The sequence below is a fragment of the Myotis myotis genome, unplaced genomic scaffold (assembly GCF_014108235.1).
Source record: "Myotis myotis isolate mMyoMyo1 unplaced genomic scaffold, mMyoMyo1.p scaffold_m19_p_27, whole genome shotgun sequence".
Classification (NCBI taxonomy): Eukaryota; Metazoa; Chordata; class Mammalia; order Chiroptera; family Vespertilionidae; genus Myotis; species Myotis myotis.
Genome location: NW_023416332.1, coordinates 3,482,824 through 3,500,911, shown reverse-complemented (window position 1 = coordinate 3,500,911; position 18,088 = coordinate 3,482,824). Strand labels below are relative to the sequence as shown.

Genomic DNA, 18,088 nt, shown 5'->3' with positions numbered 1-18,088 from the left:
TCTGTGTCTCACCCCTGACGCGGGCGAGGGCCCTGTCCTCCCGCCTTCGGGACAGAGTTCAGGGCCATCTCCACGGGCGACCGGGCGCACACCCAGGGCTCCCTGGGGCCCATCCCTCCCAGGACAGAGACCCCCGGGCATGACAGGTGGGCCCTGAGGCCGGAGGCTGGCCCCCCTAAACCCACAGTGAGGAGGGGTGTTCCCAGAAGGAGGGGCGGCACCACGAGCTGGCGCTGCCTGGACTGGACCGGCCGGGACATCGGCCCCGGGAGTGTCGGCCACAGGAGCCCCAGGACCCCGCCGAGGGTGCCCGCTCTGAGGTCCAGCCTGGCCGTGGCCCTGAGGGCCATGCTGCCGGGCACCGGAGGCGGGTGGAGGCCACCGGCTCGGGCCTCCCTCCCGTCCCTTCCCGACAAGCCGGCCGCTGCGTCGCCGAGCCGGGGGCCCGGGCCACTTAGATACAGTGAGCCCAGCGGCCAGCGGCCGGCTCTGCATTCCAGACTCAAACAGGATTTGGGGATTAGCATTGTTTAAAATTATTCCTACACCTCGCCCTCCGGAGGGGTCCCGCGTCTCGGCCGGCGCCCCCGAAGGCAGGGCAGCTGGGTCCCCGGCGTGGAGGCCGGATGAACTGGGGGTCACGCCGCCGTCGGCCGAGGCTCTGCCGGTCATTCCTTTAAGGTCTCGCCCGAGACGCCTGTCGCTCCCGATCTGATTAGGAAGCGCTGACGAGTTTAGTGATTTAAAAATGCCCCGAAATGAGAAAAGAGCCTGCTAGCGGGCGGCCAGCCGTGCCATTGGGGGCGTTCGCAGGACACAAGTGAGCGAGACGGTCCCTGCCAGCGTGCGCCCGTCCGTTCCTCCTCCCTTCTTCATCCCGTGTGCCTGCGTCAGTGCCCGCCTGGGCTGGGGGTGGACAGATGGACGTGCCCCCTGACCCCTGGGCTCAGCCAGCTCCCAGCCAAGGCCGCTGCCCCCGAAGCTGGGGAGAGAGGAGGGACCGGTGCCCACCATGAGGCCGCAGAGTCTGTGCCCGTTTGCCCTGCCACTGTCTCCCCGTGTCCCCAACCACACGCACCCCCGGCCCCTGAAGGACTCGACCTTACAAACCAAGAACGTTTTTGCAAAAGGCAGGCAGGCGGCGTTCCGCAGGCTCGCCTGTCGCCCACGGGCCGGGCCCCACACACAAGCCGGGTGGCACAGGCATCCCATCGCCCTAATGCACAGCGCGTGAGTGCCGCCGGCAGCGCCCAGCGCCCCTGTGCCGGGCTCCGTGGCGGGAGGGCAGACACTGGGCGTGGGAGCCGGGCCTGCTGCTGCCACCCCTGGGAGCAGGCGCCCCTGCCAGCGCCGGGTCCTGGGGTGGGGGCAACGGAACGGGACAGGGAACCAGCTGCCAGTGGCCTGACCCCCGATCGGCACGTCTTACTGAGCACAACGCCCTCCAGGCCCGTCCCCGTGGGAGCCTGTGCCGGGATCCGCTTCCCCGTTGGGGCCGAGCGCGATGCCGTTGTGTGCAGGCACCACGGGGTGTCGGGGCTGTTGGGTGCTCGGGAGATGCCACCCACATTGAAGACGCCTTTCTTCTGTTTCTGGGGGTCTCCGAGGGTTCGCCCCGAATCGCTGTCCCCGTGGTGCCACCTCGCCGGCTCAGCCGCGGCCTCTGCCAGGCACGGCGATGGGTGTGTGCAGTGATGTGCCTCCCTTCGCCTCTGCCTGTGGCCTTCCCCAGCCTGCGCCGTGCAGGCCGCGCGCTCCGTGGCTAAGCGAGTGCCCTGTATTTCGTGCCCCCTGGATGCCAGTGTAGACAGAGCCGCGCTGGCAGCTTCCTGTGCAGATCGCCCGTTGTTGGCCGAAACAATGCAGCGGATACCGCGAGGCCGCCGATTTCTGTGTGCTGACCCCGTACCCCGCTTTGCCAGACCCGTGGATGAGGCCTAGCAGGGTTTGGGGGGGGCGCGAGGGTCTCCCCGGCTGAGTTCGCATCACCTGCCGGCAGACAGGCTCTTCTTCCTCGTGTCCAGTTTGAATGCCTCTTGCCGCCCATTCCTGCCTCCCGGCTCCGGCTGGAAGGTGGGGGCTGCGTCGAGTCGATGGGGGAGCGGGCACCCCTGTCTTGTTGCTGGTCTTGGGGGGAAGGCTCTCACCTCTCCCCGTCCAGGCGCTGTTTGGTGTGGGCTTTTCTGGAGACTTTACCCCGTGGAGGCGGCTGCCTTCTCCTCCTGGTCTGTGGAGTGTTTGGGCCCGAAAGGGGGTTGAATTTTGCCGAGCGCCCGTTCCGAGCCGGCTGAGGGCGTGTGTTGCTCCCCGCTCCGTCGGGGTGCGGTGTGGTATTGGTTGAGGCTCGCACGCTGAGCCGTCCTTGCGTCCCGAGGACAAACCCCACGTGGTCGTCGCGCCTCATCTGTTCGATATGCAGCGGCCGCACGCCTGGGTCTCCCCGAAGGTTTTATCGTCCACGCTCCTGAGAGACGCGGCTCTGGGCGTTTTTTTCTCGTTCTTTCTCCTCGTGGTGTCTTTGGCTTCGGTATCGGGGTGATGCTGGCCTCGCCGAACGAGTTGGAAAGCGTCCCCTCCTCTTCAGCTTTTGGGGAGCTTCGGAGACGGGCCGGTGCCGGTTCTGTAAGCGCCGGATGGACTTCCCCAGCAGAGCGGGAGGCCCAGGGCTCTCCTTCCCGGGAGGGGCCTGATGCCCGCCTCCAGCTCCCGGCCAGTCCCAGGCGCGTCCAGCGTGGCCTGCCTCTCCCTGGTGTCGTCCTGGGAGGTTTTGCGTTTCTAGGAATCGGCCCGTTTCACCCGGCTGTCCAGCGTGGTGGCTGGCGTAGGCGCTGGCCTTCTGAGTTGAGTTTCACCCGCCTGTCTTCCCTTGTCTACCCGCCCACCCGCTCTCCCTCCATCCCTCCATCGTCCGTCTGTCCACTGTGCGTCCATCCACTGTAACTCACATTGGCCCGGCTTCACCCAGGTCCCTGGCTGCAGGCTGACATGGGGCACAGCCTTTTTCGGAGCCTGGGCGATGGCAGGGGTCTCCCCCGTGGCAGTCACGGCCGCTGACATTGACCCTGCCCCTCCTTTCGGGATGGGGCCAGTGATGCCCTCTGACCCCACTTGGCCCTTCCCCGCCCGAGGCTGCGGGTGACCCTGGAGGCTGCGCGGCTTGAGCTCGGGCTCCGCACTGTGCAGAGCGCTGGCTGGAGCCTGCAGGCCCCGGGCCAGGCCGGGGCACCCTCCTGACCCAGAGCCGCTCCGAGCCCTGGGGGCCCGCCCTCTGGGCCTGGTCTGAAGAGCAGGGCGCCCACTGCCGGTGGCCTGGGCGGGCAGGGCCCCGGTGCGGCTGCGGAATGGGCGGCGGAGCGGCCGCGAGGTGAGCTCACGGTTCTGTCCCCACAGGAGATCGTGCTGGTCGTGTTCTTCGGGACGGAGTATGTGGTCCGCCTCTGGTCAGCCGGCTGCCGGAGCAAGTACGTGGGCGTCTGGGGGCGGCTGCGCTTCGCCCGGAAGCCCATTTCCATCATCGGTGAGTCCTGTCCGTCCCCACGGAGTGTCCCCCCGAGATTCCTGGCCAGCGCCCCCGGAAGGGCGGATCGGGCAGGGCGGACCCCCATCCTGAGTGCCTCTGGGAGAATCCCCGGGCTTCACTGCCCGTGACAGGCAGGACCCGAGGCCAGCGGGGTGACTCCCGGGTCCCCCAGCACAGGAGCCAGCCTCAGCACCCAGCCCCCTGCCCTCAGGCGCTGCTCCCGGGACAGGGGTTTGGGGCGAGCTCGGCACAGCGGGGCGCCTGCTGCCCTCAGCGGCCTGCGGGCCGGCCTGGGGTGGGCCGGGTGGGCTCTGCAGGTGCCGGGACAGTCCCTTTGGGGGACCCCGTCCCCCCCACCCGCCAGGCTCTTTCCGCGGAGCCGGCTGCCGGGCTGGTGACGCGGGAACTCTCCGCCCGCAGACCTCATCGTGGTCGTGGCCTCCATGGTGGTCCTCTGCGTGGGCTCCAAGGGGCAGGTGTTCGCCACCTCGGCCATCAGGTACGCCGGCTGCAGGCTCTCGGGCCGGGACCGCCCCCGGCTGAGCTGAGTGAGGGGTGCAGGCCCGGCCCAGGCTCCCCCTCGCTGTCTGGACTTGGGCTGTGACCTCACCATCCAGGGACCTCAGTCTGCTCCTCTGTAAACTGGGGGGATCCGGCCGGAGGCGGCCTAGGGTGGGGGCGGGGGGAGGACCGTGCAGGTCTGGCCCCGGCTCCGGGAAGGGTGAGGGGACAAGGGGGTGCGCTCAGTGAGTGGCGGCTCACGGCCAGTGGGAGGGAGGGCCTGGGGGCCGTGGGGACACAGGCTTCTCCTCCGCAGGGGCATCCGCTTCCTCCAGATCCTGCGGATGCTGCACGTGGACCGCCAGGGCGGCACCTGGAGGCTGCTGGGCTCCGTGGTCTTCATCCACCGCCAGGTGGGCCGGGGGCAGGGGCAGGGCGGGGGCGGGGACAGCAGCCTATGGCTGGCATCCGGCCTGCCCGTCTGATGGGGTGCCCATTCCTTCCGGGGGGGGGGGGGGGCAAGGGACTGTCGGGCACAGGCAAGGACAGCCAGGTGATGGGACGGTCCAGAGGCTCCGAACCTAAAGCCGGGCCAAGACCAGCCCCGGGGGGCGGGGGGGGGCCTCGTGGTTCCAGGCCGGCACGTGCCTTTGCTGCTCCCGTGTCCCCACCCGCCCTTGACGCCGCGGGAAGGGAGCCGGGCGGCCAGGAAGCCTGTGCTGCCCAGACCGTGCGCCCAGGCCATGGTGGGCCTGCGGCTCCTGGGGGTGGGGCCCCACCGCCGTCTTTGAGAGTTGTGAGAAGTAGTTGTTGCGAAGTGCAGGGTCCGCAGGGAGACGTGGCAGAGATGGCACGTCCCCGTCCGGGTGCCGTGGGGCCCGGCGGCCACGTGCACCCCCCCGCCCAGCCCGCTGACCCGCCCGCTGACCCGCCCTCTCCCCCAGGAGCTGATCACCACCCTGTACATCGGCTTCCTGGGCCTCATCTTCTCCTCCTACTTCGTCTACTTGGCCGAGAAGGACGCCGTGAACGAGGCGGGCCGCGTGGAGTTCGGCAGCTACGCCGACGCCCTGTGGTGGGGAGTGGTAGGTCGGGCGCAGGCGGGCGGTCTGTGTGGTGGGGGCTGTGCGGCCTCTGCTCCCTCCCACCCCCCACCCCCTGGGGCCTGGGCAGAGACGGGGGCAGGATGTTGCCCTGTGGCCCTTGGGCTCTGGTTTCTCAAGACTCGATGCCTCATTGATGGGGACTCCCAGCCCCAAAGCTGGAAACGCCGCCTGCGCAGGGCTGGGCCTGTGCGGGCCAGGCGTGCGGCCACCAGCGGTGGGGCCAGGCGTGCGGCCGGGTCTCCCACGCCCCTTCCCCGGGCACAGCACTCAGGGGCTGTGTGAGCTCGCGGCCTAGGAGGCGAGTGGCCCAGCAGGAGCCCCTGAGCTGGGGGGTACCCCGGCCTGCTCGGACCAGGGAGACAAGAGCGTGGCAGCCTGTGGGAGGTGGGCCGGGGCCTTGGGGACAGCACAGGTCCAAGGGGCACTGGGCAGGGGCAGGGGCAGGGCCTGTGCCAGCCCCGCGTGTTTCTCCTTCCGAGAAGGAGGGCCCCTCTCTCCAGGGCTCCCCACCGTCCCCCACAGCGGGCACCCCTCTCAGATGGTTGGGGCAGAGGACCCCTTGGTTCCGGGCAGGCACGTGCCTTTACTGCTCCCGGGTCCCCATCCACGAGGCTGGGCTCCTAGACAGGGCTCCTGACATTGGTGGAGACCGTGTGTTTTCCGGAAGCTTCCAACGTGCCAGGCTGCTCAGCGAAGGCGAGGGCATGCTGGCCCAGCTCTGGGTGGGCACGGCCCTGGTTCTGGCCCTGGTGGCGTCCCTCCCATAGACCCGTGCCCCTCAGGTCCAGGGCGGCAGCCCCCGCAGGTTTGGTGGGGGCCTCACCCTCAGCAGCGAGCTGGCCCGTGGTGGGTAGAGGGGGCACCGGCCCTGGTGAGGGGCAAAGGGTTGCCAGGGCCAGAAGCACGTGGGTGAAGGCTGAGGCTCGGCCGGGCTTGGCACTGCCCCCACCTCCTCGCGGCTCCTGGAGCTGCGGGCAGCGAGGGCCCCCTGCCCCCGCCCTCCACACGGCGGCGCGCCCACTCCCACACCTGTGCAAACATCCGCCCGCCGGCCAGGAAAACGGCCCCTTTGTGCCCGGCTTGGCACCGGTGCCCCAGGCCTCGCCGTCAGCTGCAGCCCCAGCCTCGGCCACCGTGGGCCCTGGCCTGGCCATTGTTCCTGCTGGGCCTTGGGCCGCCCGGGCCCCTGACACCCGGGCCCGGGGGCAAACAGCTCCCATTCATCGCGGCGGCTGCCCCTGCAGCTGTCCGGGTGCCCCCCGCGGCTTGAGTTATGGGCTGTGTTCCTGGCGCGTCTCGGACAAACAGAGCTGCCTGGCTGGGGCTCCGGGCCAGTGGCATCTGTGACCACGCAGTTGCTGTGCATCGGCTTCCTGTGTCCCGACTGCGTCCACCCCCCGTCCCCCCACCCCACGTGCGCACGGGCACCTCCCCCCGGCCCAGCCCTGAGAGACGGGGGGCTCCTACCCACTGGGTGGTGAGGACCCCGGACAGGGCCAGGGTCACCGGCCGGGCCATTTCGGATCTGCATGCCGGGGCCGCCCAGGAGCCAGACCAGCTGCTCAGGAGCCGGGGGAGGACCCAACAGCAGGGCATCGGGCGTCGGGGCCTGAGGGCCGGCTGCTGCGTCCCCTCTGGAGCCGGGAGCCCTGCCGGGAGCCGTGTGGGCCCCAAGGGCCATAGGAGCCAGGGGTGGCCAGTGCCCCCGCCGGTCAGCCCTGGTGGTTGCCGGGTGAACGAATGAGTGAAGGAGCCGGTGCCTCGGGGTGGCCCTGCCTGGCATCGGGCAGTGGGGTGTTGGTCCCCAGGGCTGTCCCAGAGTCCCGGGGTCCCCCCGGGGTCTTACACAGCAGCCGCATGCTCCCCAGGTCTGGAAGCCAGGAGGCTGACCTCTAAGTGTCGGGGGGCCACGCTCCCTCCGGAGGCTTTGGGGAGGGCCCCCCTGCCGCCTCCAGCTTTGGGGGGCCCAGGACCCTCTGGACGTGTGGCACATCTTCTGTCTCTTACGGGGATACTCGTCGTTGGTCGGGGATAACTGGGTCACCCCTCAGCCTCCGTGACAAGGGCCCTGTGTCCACGGACGCTCACAGGCTGGGGATCGGGTGGACACACATTTCAGGGGACACTATTCAGCCAGGACAGCAGTGCTCCCCTCGCCCAGCCCCAGTTCCCGCTCTGCGCAGCGAAGGGGCCGGCTCTGTGGCCGGTGCCCCCTGTGCGCCCCCCACCCTCCCAAGGTGGGGACGCCCCTCTGGTGTGAGCGCTCCCCGCTCCCCCACGTGCGGCGCCCCACGCCCGGCCGCTGGGTGTGGGGAGGACGGGAGGCTTTTTCCTTTGCCGCTGGAACAAAACGCGAGTGTTTGTGTTCGAGCCGGGGCGGCGGGGACGGGCTCTGACACACGGCGCCTCTGTTTCGTGCCCCGGGGTCTCCGATCGGAGGCCGCTGGGCTCTGGTTTCCCGGGATCTAAATTTAGAGTCCAGAGTGAAAACTCGGGAAGCCGGCCCTGCCCCTCGGCCGCCATGCAGACTGGTCTGCCTCCCGCTCACGCCCTCCGCCACGCGGCCCCAGCAGCTCGGCCTCGCGGGCTGCCTGGCATCCTGGCAGGGGGCGGTCAGAGGGCTCTGAGGCCGAGTGGGCGCCTGGGTGAGGACAGGGCCTCCCAGACACTCAGGCAGAAGCCCTGGGTGGGGCCAGCGTCAGGACCTCATTGCAGCTACGGAGGCCCGTGGCCCCAGGGGTGGCAGCCAGGCCCCCACCCCAGCGCTCAGAGCCCACCCACCCAGGGCCCTTCCTCTGGGGGAAGCCTGGGGGGACCTGAGGGTCCCCAGGAACCCAGGCTGCCAGCGGCCCCCGCACAACCCTGTGCCTGTGGACCATGGAGTGGGGGGTCACTGTGGATTCTGGGAGCCGAGCCAGAGGGCCCTCCCCAAGGAAGGGCCTTTACAGCTGGGTTTTGCAGGATGAGTAGGAGTCTATAAGGAAGCTTCACATCCTGCCCCCTGGCAGACACCTGGGGGTGCGCAGTGGGGGTGGTGTGCAGGATTGATTTTGGGGGGGTGGGGTTCAGCACATGTCAGCGAGGGTAAGAGCTTGCCAGCTTCAGCCTGGGGGAGAGAAACGATGACGGCATCAGGAGACACCGCGAGACAGGACGCAGAGCCGTGACGGGTGGGCAGGAGCCTGGGGCCAAAGCCAGCCGCGGGGCGGCATCCGAGCTCCACCACTGACCCGCTGTGTGGCCCGGGGGGCTCACCCCACTTCTCTGGGCCCATCTGTGAAGTGGGTATAAGATGAGCACCTCCTTCCATGGATCGTCAGAGAGTGGTGTGAGTGAGCGCACAGGAAGCCACAGGGACGCAGGAAAGGCTGGTGATACGTTCTAGGGGGCAGCTACCAGTCACCGTTCTCCTGGCAGGGCCCAGAGCCAGACGCTCAGGATGGCCCAGAGCAAGCTAATTCACACTAAAGTGTTTATGGTTGCCAGCATCCATCACACTTCTTAGCCCTCTGGCCTCGAGGGTCCTGCCACCCACCCAGCCTCCTCGGGGCAGGTGGGTGGCTGGAGGCTGGGCGAGGTCTGGACTGTGAGGCGGGCAGCCGCCGGCCTCAGCTCTGCGGCCCAGCCTTCCTGGCATCCTGGTGTGGCGTCTGGGGCCGGGCTGGCCTCGGTCACTCCAGCTCAGCCACTCCCCAGCAGTGGCACCACGGGCACAGTGCCTGCCCCCCAGCCTCAGTTTCCCCCTCACTCAGGGCATCGGTGCCAGTTTGTCAAGTGGACGTGCCACCCGTGGGAGCCCCTCGGGGTCCCGCTCTTGGCCACCCCTCCCTGCTGGGAAGACGGCTGTGCCATTCCCGGATGCATCTGGCCTGTGCGGTGGCCACGGGCCGACCTCCTGCCCAGTGGGGTCCAGGTTTCGGGCCCCGGAGGGCGGCCTGCAGGGTGCTGCTTGCAGGAGGAGGCTGCAGGGTGCCTGCCCAGCGCCTCGGCAGAGCGTGGGGGGCGTGGGGGGGCGACTGGCGGGCCTCTCGCGCCCCGTCCTTCGGAAGGGACGTGGAGCAGCAGAGGCTCCTGGGAGGACGAGGGCGCTCCGTGGCCCTGGGACGGGACGGCCGGGTCCGTGTGGCCACGTCTGAGCGTCCCGGCGCCCGGGAGAGGCCGCGGTGGCCGCGCCGTGTCCCCCCGCCCCCGCCCCCCGGGTCTGTGGGCCCCGCGGACGTGCCGATCTGCATTCTAGCGCCGCGTCGGGGCCGAGTTCCGAGTGGCGGCGGCGAGGCCCATTCCTGAGCTGCCTGTGTCTGCGAGCTCCGGAAAAACAAACAGCCGTGGGGTCGGCCGTTTCCTCCAAGGCGGGAGGACGTCGTTAACTTGACAAAGAGGGTCTGTGACAGGGTCCGAGGCCGGCGGCCCGGCTCTGGGCCTGTGCTCTCCGTGGGGGTTGGGGAGCCCTGGCCCGGGCACCCCCACCTGTGCTGACCGGCCGGCCGGCAGCCCCTGCCCCTCGCGGACGCGGACGGCGTGGGCCAGGCCTGGGCGGGGCCGGCAGGAGGGCCCAGCCGGGCTCCTGTGCTGAGGGGGTGGTCTCAGGCGTCCTCGCCGGCCGCCCGCCGCCCGTCCCGCTGCCCCTCAGCCCTTCCTTCCCGCACTTCCTTCGCTGGGCTCTTGCAGGAATTGTGATCGTTTCAAAGGTTGGGGCACGTGTCTTTGTTATGTTTCCTGAGTTTCCGGGCGCCCTAACCTTGGTGCCCAGGTGTGGGTGCCCCACTGGCCTCCCCGCCGCCTGGTCTCCGAGGTCCCCCCGCCGTGAGGCCCTGGCAGGAGCTCTTTACTCTTGACGATCGAAGTCCCGGAGAGCGTGTGCTCACGTGGCTTCTCTCTTTGCTGCTGAGCACGTTAGGAAGCGGAGGGATAACTCCTTGAAAATAGGAGATGCTCCTTATACGCTAATAATGTCTGTTCACGCAAATAAAACAACTTCCGAAGGAGGCCTCTGCTTCCCAGAGAGGGCGGGGCGGGGGGGGGGCGCCCGTTTGCAGGCCCAACGCTGCCTCTACTCCCGGTGCCGGCCCTGGAGAGGCAGCTGCATCCCAGGCGTCACACGTGGGCCCAGGCCCTCCCTCCCGGGAGGACACCCCGCCGACCAGGGGGCCTGGGCTCCCCCAGGGTCCCCTTATCTGCCACCCGCCCTCAGCCTTGCCTGTGGCCGCATGCGGGGTGGGGGTGGGGTCTGTCTCCACCCTGAGGCCCCCGGCTCTGCTCTGGGAGCGAGGGCTCGCATCTGAGTGTGCCGGGGGATCGGGCTCGACGTGGCAGCAGCTGGTGTGTGTGACCCTGCCCTGCCGTGTGCATGTGTGTGTGCTGTGCATGCACGTGTGTGCCGTGTGACCCTCCTGCACGCCAGGCCCTTGCACATCGCTGCGCGTCGTGGTGTCGGCCGTGTGTGTGCGTGACGGGCCGGCCGGGGCCGCTCGGTGCTGGCGTGGGACCCGCTGTGTCTCCGTGTCCGTGCCTCCTTCCGGCCCCGTTTCCCCCGGCCTCGCCTCGCTCCCGGGTTCTGCGCCGTCAGCGCGCCGCGTGGGCCAGGGAGGGCCTCACCTTCAGGCGGACAGAGGCTGCTCAGGGGCCTGCCAGGCCCTGCCTCCACGTCCCCGCTCCCCACACGGGCTCACGGGGCCGGGGATGGAAGGGAGGCTCCCCGCAGACCTCGGGCTGTGGAGGCTGCTCGCTGGCCCGGCATCCCACAGGGAGAAGCCGCTGCCCAGGCCCAGGCCGACCGTCCACGGGCAGCAGGGCCGGCCAGGAGGTCTCCCACGGCCCCGGAGCCACGGGGACACTCGGCACCGAGCCTGCTGTCCTGTGTGCAGGTGTGAGCTGCGCCCGGGGGCAGCGGGGGCTCGGGGCATCCGTGGTCCCCTGGCCAGGCTCGAGCCAGGCCCTGGAAAACCCGGATTCGGGGGCAGCTCGGGGCTGGGCCGGGGGGCTGAGCAGCTGGCCCCGCCTGGGTGGGCTCCGGAGTCCCTACAGCATGTCTCTGTCAGCTCACGCTGGAGCCGGAGGGTGGGGGGGCCCTCCGGTGGCAGCAGAAGGCCGGCCCAGTCGGGGAGCCCCAGCCCCATGTCACTCCGCAGCCTGGGACGGAGACCCCCCAGACGGGAGGAGGACTGGGCTGCGGCTGCTTCTCGGGGAGGAAAGGACGCAAGAAACATGTGGTGCCTGGGGGCGGCAGGAAGTGCGTGTCATCCGTCCGGCTCTCCTCGCGGCTGGCCTCCGGGGGGCTGTGTGCAGCGACGTCGGTGGCCTGGGGGCAGCCTCCTCCAGGGTGAGGCGGGCGCGGGCGCGGGCGGGAGGCCTGCATGTCCATGCGGCCTGGTTTCCATTGGCACCAGGCCCGTGCCCACCCGGGGAGCGGGCCCAGGAGCAGCGCGTAGCGTGGAGAGCCCGACCACCCTGTGCGCACTGGCCGGGCAGGGTCCCCACTGTGCGCAGACCGCTTAGTAGGGCAGCACAGCCAGAGTCCTGCCGAGACCGCCTGGCCCTGCTCGTGGGGTGGAGGTGGGTGGAGGTGGTTTAGGCGAGACAGGTGCTGTGGCTGGATTCTGGGGCCTCGACTGCTGACCACTGTCCCCCTCCCCCCTCCCTGCACAGGTCACGGTCACCACCATCGGCTACGGGGACAAGGTGCCCCAGACGTGGGTTGGGAAGACCATCGCCTCCTGCTTCTCCGTCTTTGCCATCTCCTTCTTCGCGCTCCCAGCGGTAGGTGCTCTGCATGGGTGTCTCCGCGGCTCACCAGCCTCCCCTGGGCTCCAGGACCGCAGGGCCCCACTGTGTGCAGAGCCCCACTGTGTGCAGGGTCCTCACTGTGTGCAGGGTCCCCACTGTGAGCAGAGCCCCACTGTGAGCAGAGCCCCACTGTGAGCAGGGTCCCACTGTGTGCAGGGTCCCCACTGTGTGCAGGGTCCCCACTGTGAGCAGGGTCCCCACTGTGTGCAGGGTCCCCACTGTGAGCAGGGTCCCACTGTGTGCAGGGTCCCCACTGTGTGCAGGGTCCCCACTGTGAGCAGAGTCCCCACTGTGTGCAGGGTCCCCACTGTGTGCAGGGTCCCCACTGTGAGCAGAGCCCCACTGTGTGCAGAGTCCCCACTGTGAGCAGAGCCCCACTGTGTGCAGGGTCCCCACTGTGAGCAGAGCCCCACTGTGAGCAGGGTCCCCACTGTGAGCAGGGTCCCCACTGTGAGCAGAGCCCCACTGTGTGCAGGGTCCCCACTGTGAGCAGAGCCCCACTGTGTGCAGGGTCCCCACTGTGTGCAGAGCCCCACTGTGTGCAGGGTCCCCACTGTGAGCAGGGTCCCCACTGTGAGCAGGGGCCCCACTGTGAGCAGAGCCCCACTGTGAGCAGAGCCCCACTGTGAGCAGGGTCCCACTGTGAGCAGGGTCCCCACTGTGTGCAGGGGCCCCACTGTGAGCAGAGCCCCACTGTGAGCAGAGCCCCACTGTGAGCAGAGCCCCACTGTGAGCAGGGTCCCCACTGTGTGCAGGGGCCCCACTGTGCGCAGAGCCCCACTGTGTGCAGAGCCCCACTGTGTGCAGGGTCCCCACTGTGTGAAGGGTCCCCACTGTGAGCAGGGTCCCCACTGTGAGCAGAGCCCCACTGTGTGCAGGGTCCCCACTGTGTGAAGGGTCCCACTGTGTGCAGGGTCCACACTGTGTGCAGAGCCCCACTGTGTGCAGGGTCCCCACTGTGTGCAGAGCCCCACTGTGTGCAGGGTCCTGCTGTGAGCAGACTGCTTAGTGGGACAAAACACGAGAAGCCAGCTTCCTGCCCGGGCCCCAGTGGAGTGGCTGCTGGAGAGGCCTATCCCTGCACACTGGGTGCAGCCGGCTTATTCAGTCCCCAGCGGGTAGGGTGAACCCCAATAGTGACTACCCCGCGGGCACCTGGTGAGGGAGCACGAGGCCCGCACTGTGGCCGGCGAGGGGCCTTGACCCACATCCTTCCCAGAACCCACAGCCAAGGGGTAAACGTGACCCAGGGGTAAATCGGGGTCACTCTGTGTGCATGTGTGTGTGCATGCACGCTGTGTGCTGTGTCCCGTGTTGGGTGTCATGTGGAATGCATGTGCATGTGTGTCTCACAGGTGCACGCATAGTGTGTATTTGCATATGCTTTGCGCCCGGGCACGGGTTGTGTCTGTACCCGTGGCCTGTGTGTGCGTGGTGCACACGCATCGCACGTGTTGTGGATACTGTGCGTGGTGCACACGCATCGCACGTGTTGTGGATACTGTGCGTGGTGCACACGCATCGCACGTGTTGTGGATACTGTGCGTGGTGCACACGCATCGCACGTGTTGTGGATACTGTGCGTGGTGCACACACATCACACGTGTTGTGGATACTGTGCGTGGTGCACACGCATCGCACGTGTTGTGGATACTGTGCGTGGTGCACACACATCGCACGTGTTGTGGATACTGTGCGTGGTGCACACGCTTCGCACGTGTGTTGTGGATACTGTGCGTGGTGCACACACATCGCACGTGTTGTGGATACTGTGCGTGGTGCACACGCTTCGCACGTGTGTTGTGGATACTGTGCGTGGTGCACACGCATCGCACGTGTTGTGGATACTGTGCGTGGTGCACACACATCGCACGTGTTGTGGATACTGTGCGTGGTGCACACGCATCACACGTGTTGTGGATACTGTGCGTGGTGCACACACATCACACGTGTTGTGGATACTGTGCGTGGTGCACACACATCGCACGTGTTGTGGATACTGTGCGTGGTGCACACGCTTCGCACGTGTGTTGTGGATACTGTGCGTGGTGCACACGCATCGCACGTGTTGTGGATACTGTGCGTGGTGCACACACATCGCACGTGTTGTGGATACTGTGTGTGGTGCACACACATCGCACGTGTTGTGGATACTGTGCGTGGTGCACACACATCACACGTGTTGTGGATACTGTGCGTGGTGCACACACATCACACGTGTTGTGGATACTGTGTGTGGTGCACACACATCGCACGTGTTGTGGATACTGTACGTGGTGCACACACATCGCACGTGTTGTGGATACTGTGCGTGGTGCACACACATCGCACGTGTTGTGGATACTGTGCGTGGTGCACACGCATCGCACGTGTTGTGGATACTGTGCGTGGTGCACACACATCGCACGTGTTGTGGATACTGTGCGTGGTGCACACACATCGCACGTGTTGTGGATACTGTGCGTGGTGCACACGCATCGCACGTGTTGTGGATACTGTGTGTGGTGCACACACATCGCACGTGTTGTGGATACTGTGCGTGGTGCACACACATCACACGTGTTGTGGATACTGTGCGTGGTGCACACACATCGCACGTGTTGTGGATACTGTGCGTGGTGCACACACATCGCACGTGTTGTGGATACTGTGCGTGGTGCACACACATCGCACGTGTTGTGGATACTGTGCGTGGTGCACACACATCGCACGTGTTGTGGATACTGTGCGTGGTGCACACGCATCGCACGTGTTGTGGATACTGTGCGTGGTGCACACACATCACACGTGTTGTGGATACTGTGCGTGGTGCACACGCATCACACGTGTTGTGGATACTGTGCGTGGTGCACACACATCACACGTGTTGTGGATACTGTGCGTGGTGCACACACATCGCACGTGTTGTGGATACTGTGTGTGGTGCACACGCATCGCACGTGTTGTGGATACTGTGCGTGGTGCACACGCATCGCACGTGTGTTGTGGATACTGTGCGTGGTGCACACACATCACACGTGTTGTGGATACTGTGCGTGGTGCACACGCATCGCACGTGTTGTGGATACTGTGCGTGGTGCACACGCATCGCACGTGTTGTGGATACTGTGCGTGGTGCACACACATCGCACGTGTTGTGGATACTGTGCGTGGTGCACACACATCGCACGTGTTGTGGATACTGTGCGTGGTGCACACGCATCACACGTGTTGTGGATACTGTGCGTGGTGCACACACATCACACGTGTTGTGGATACTGTGCGTGGTGCACACGCATCACACGTGTTGTGGATACTGTGCGTGGTGCACACACATCGCACGTGTTGTGGATACTGTGCGTGGTGCACACGCATCGCACGTGTTGTGGATACTGTGCGTGGTGCACACACATCACACGTGTTGTGGATACTGTGCGTGGTGCACACACATCGCACGTGTTGTGGATACTGTGCGTGGTGCACACACATCGCACGTGTTGTGGATACTGTGCGTGGTGCACACGCATCACACGTGTTGTGGATACTGTGCGTGGTGCACACACATCACACGTGTTGTGGATACTGTGCGTGGTGCACACGCTTCGCACGTGTGTTGTGGATACTGTGTGTGGTGCACACACATCACACGTGTTGTGGATACTGTGCGTGGTGCACACACATCGCACGTGTGTTGTGGATACTGTGCGTGGTGCACACGCATCGCACGTGTTGTGGATACTGTGCGTGGTGCACACACATCGCACGTGTTGTGGATACTGTGCGTGGTGCACACGCTTCGCACGTGTGTTGTGGTTACTGTGCGTGGTGCACACGCATCGCACGTGTTGTGGATACTGTGCGTGGTGCACACACATCGCACGTGTTGTGGATACTGTGCGTGGTGCACACGCTTCGCACGTGTGTTGTGGATACTGTGCGTGGTGCACACGCATCGCACGTGTTGTGGATACTGTGCGTGGTGCACACGCATCGCACGTGTTGTGGATACTGTGCGTGGTGCACACACATCGCACGTGTTGTGGATACTGTGCGTGGTGCACACGCATCACACGTGTTGTGGATACTGTGCGTGGTGCACACACATCACACGTGTTGTGGATACTGTGCGTGGTGCACACACATCGCACGTGTTGTGGATACTGTGTGTGGTGCACACACATCGCACGTGTTGTGGATACTGTGCGTGGTGCACACGCTTCGCACGTGTTGTGGATACTGTGCGTGGTGCACACGCATCGCACGTGTTGTGGATACTGTGCGTGGTGCACACACATCGCACGTGTTGTGGATACTGTGCGTGGTGCACACGCTTCGCATGTGTGTTGTGGATACTGTGCGTGGTGCACACGCATCGCACGTGTTGTGGATACTGTGCGTGGTGCACACACATCGCACGTGTTGTGGATACTGTGCGTGGTGCACACGCTTCGCACGTGTTGTGGATACTGTGCGTGGTGCACACACATCGCACGTGTTGTGGATACTGTGCGTGGTGCACACGCATCGCACGTGTTGTGGATACTGTGCGTGGTGCACACGCATCGCACGTGTTGTGGATACTGTGCGTGGTGCACACACATCACACGTGTTGTGGATACTGTGCGTGGTGCACACACATTGCACGTGTGTTGTGGATACTGTGCGTGGTGCACACGCATCACACGTGTTGTGGATACTGTGCGTGGTGCACACACATCGCACGTGTTGTGGATACTGTACGTGGTGCACACACATCGCACGTGTTGTGGATACTGTGCGTGGTGCACACACATCACACGTGTTGTGGATACTGTGCGTGGTGCACACGCATCACACGTGTTGTGGATACTGTGCGTGGTGCACACACATTGCACGTGTGTTGTGGATACTGTGCGTGGTGCACACACATCACACGTGTTGTGGATACTGTGCGTGGTGCACACGCATCACACGTGTTGTGGATACTGTGCGTGGTGCACACACATCGCACGTGTTGTGGATACTGTGTGTGGTGCACACACATCGCACGTGTTGTGGATACTGTGCGTGGTGCACACACATCACACGTGTTGTGGATACTGTGCGTGGTGCACACGCATCACACGTGTTGTGGATACTGTGCGTGGTGCACACGCATCACACGTGTTGTGGATACTGTGCGTGGTGCACACGCATCGCACGTGTTGTGGATACTGTGCGTGGTGCACACGCATCGCACGTGTTGTGGATACTGTGTGTGGTGCACACACATTGCACGTGTTGTGGATACTGTGCGTGGTGCACACACATCACACGTGTTGTGGATACTGTGCGTGGTGCACACGCATCGCACGTGTTGTGGATACTGTGCGTGGTGCACACGCATCGCACGTGTGTTGTGGATACTGTGCGTGGTGCACACACATCACACGTGTTGTGGATACTGTGCGTGGTGCACACGCATCGCACGTGTTGTGGATACTGTGCGTGGTGCACACACATCGCACGTGTTGTGGATACTGTGCGTGGTGCACACACATCGCACGTGTTGTGGATACTGTGCGTGGTGCACACGCATCGCACGTGTGTTGTGGATACTGTGCGTGGTGCACACACATCACACGTGTTGTGGATACTGTGCGTGGTGCACACGCATCGCACGTGTTGTGGATACTGTGCGTGGTGCACACACATCACACGTGTTGTGGATACTGTGCGTGGTGCACACACATCACACGTGTTGTGGATACTGTGCGTGGTGCACACACATCACACGTGTTGTGGATACTGTGCGTGGTGCACACGCATCGCACGTGTTGTGGATACTGTGCGTGGTGCACACACATCGCACGTGTTGTGGATACTGTGCGTGGTGCACACACATCGCACGTGTTGTGGATACTGTGCGTGGTGCACACGCATCGCACGTGTGTTGTGGATACTGTGCGTGGTGCACACACATCACACGTGTTGTGGATACTGTGCGTGGTGCACACGCATCGCACGTGTTGTGGATACTGTGCGTGGTGCACACACATCGCACGTGTTGTGGATACTGTGCATGGTGCACACGCATCGCACGTGTTGTGGATACTGTGCGTGGTGCACACGCATCGCACGTGTTGTGGATACTGTGCGTGGTGCACGCACGTCACGGCCACAGCGCAGTGTTGTGTGTGTGCACGGGTCTGTACGCCTTGACCCTCCGCAGACGGGGGGC

At 65.6% G+C, this 18,088-nt stretch overlaps 1 protein-coding gene across 1 annotated transcript in view; it reads left to right on the top strand.

The window, feature by feature from the left end:
- Positions 1-18,088, top strand: part of KCNQ1 (potassium voltage-gated channel subfamily Q member 1) — a 231,912-nt gene that overhangs the window by 44,945 nt on the left and 168,879 nt on the right. The window contains exons 3-7 of the mRNA XM_036295795.1: positions 3,391-3,517; positions 3,941-4,019; positions 4,338-4,434; positions 4,966-5,106; positions 11,773-11,883. Of these exons, the coding sequence (XP_036151688.1) occupies positions 3,391-3,517; positions 3,941-4,019; positions 4,338-4,434; positions 4,966-5,106; positions 11,773-11,883 (555 nt within the window). The remainder of the gene's footprint in view (positions 1-3,390; positions 3,518-3,940; positions 4,020-4,337; positions 4,435-4,965; positions 5,107-11,772; positions 11,884-18,088) is intronic.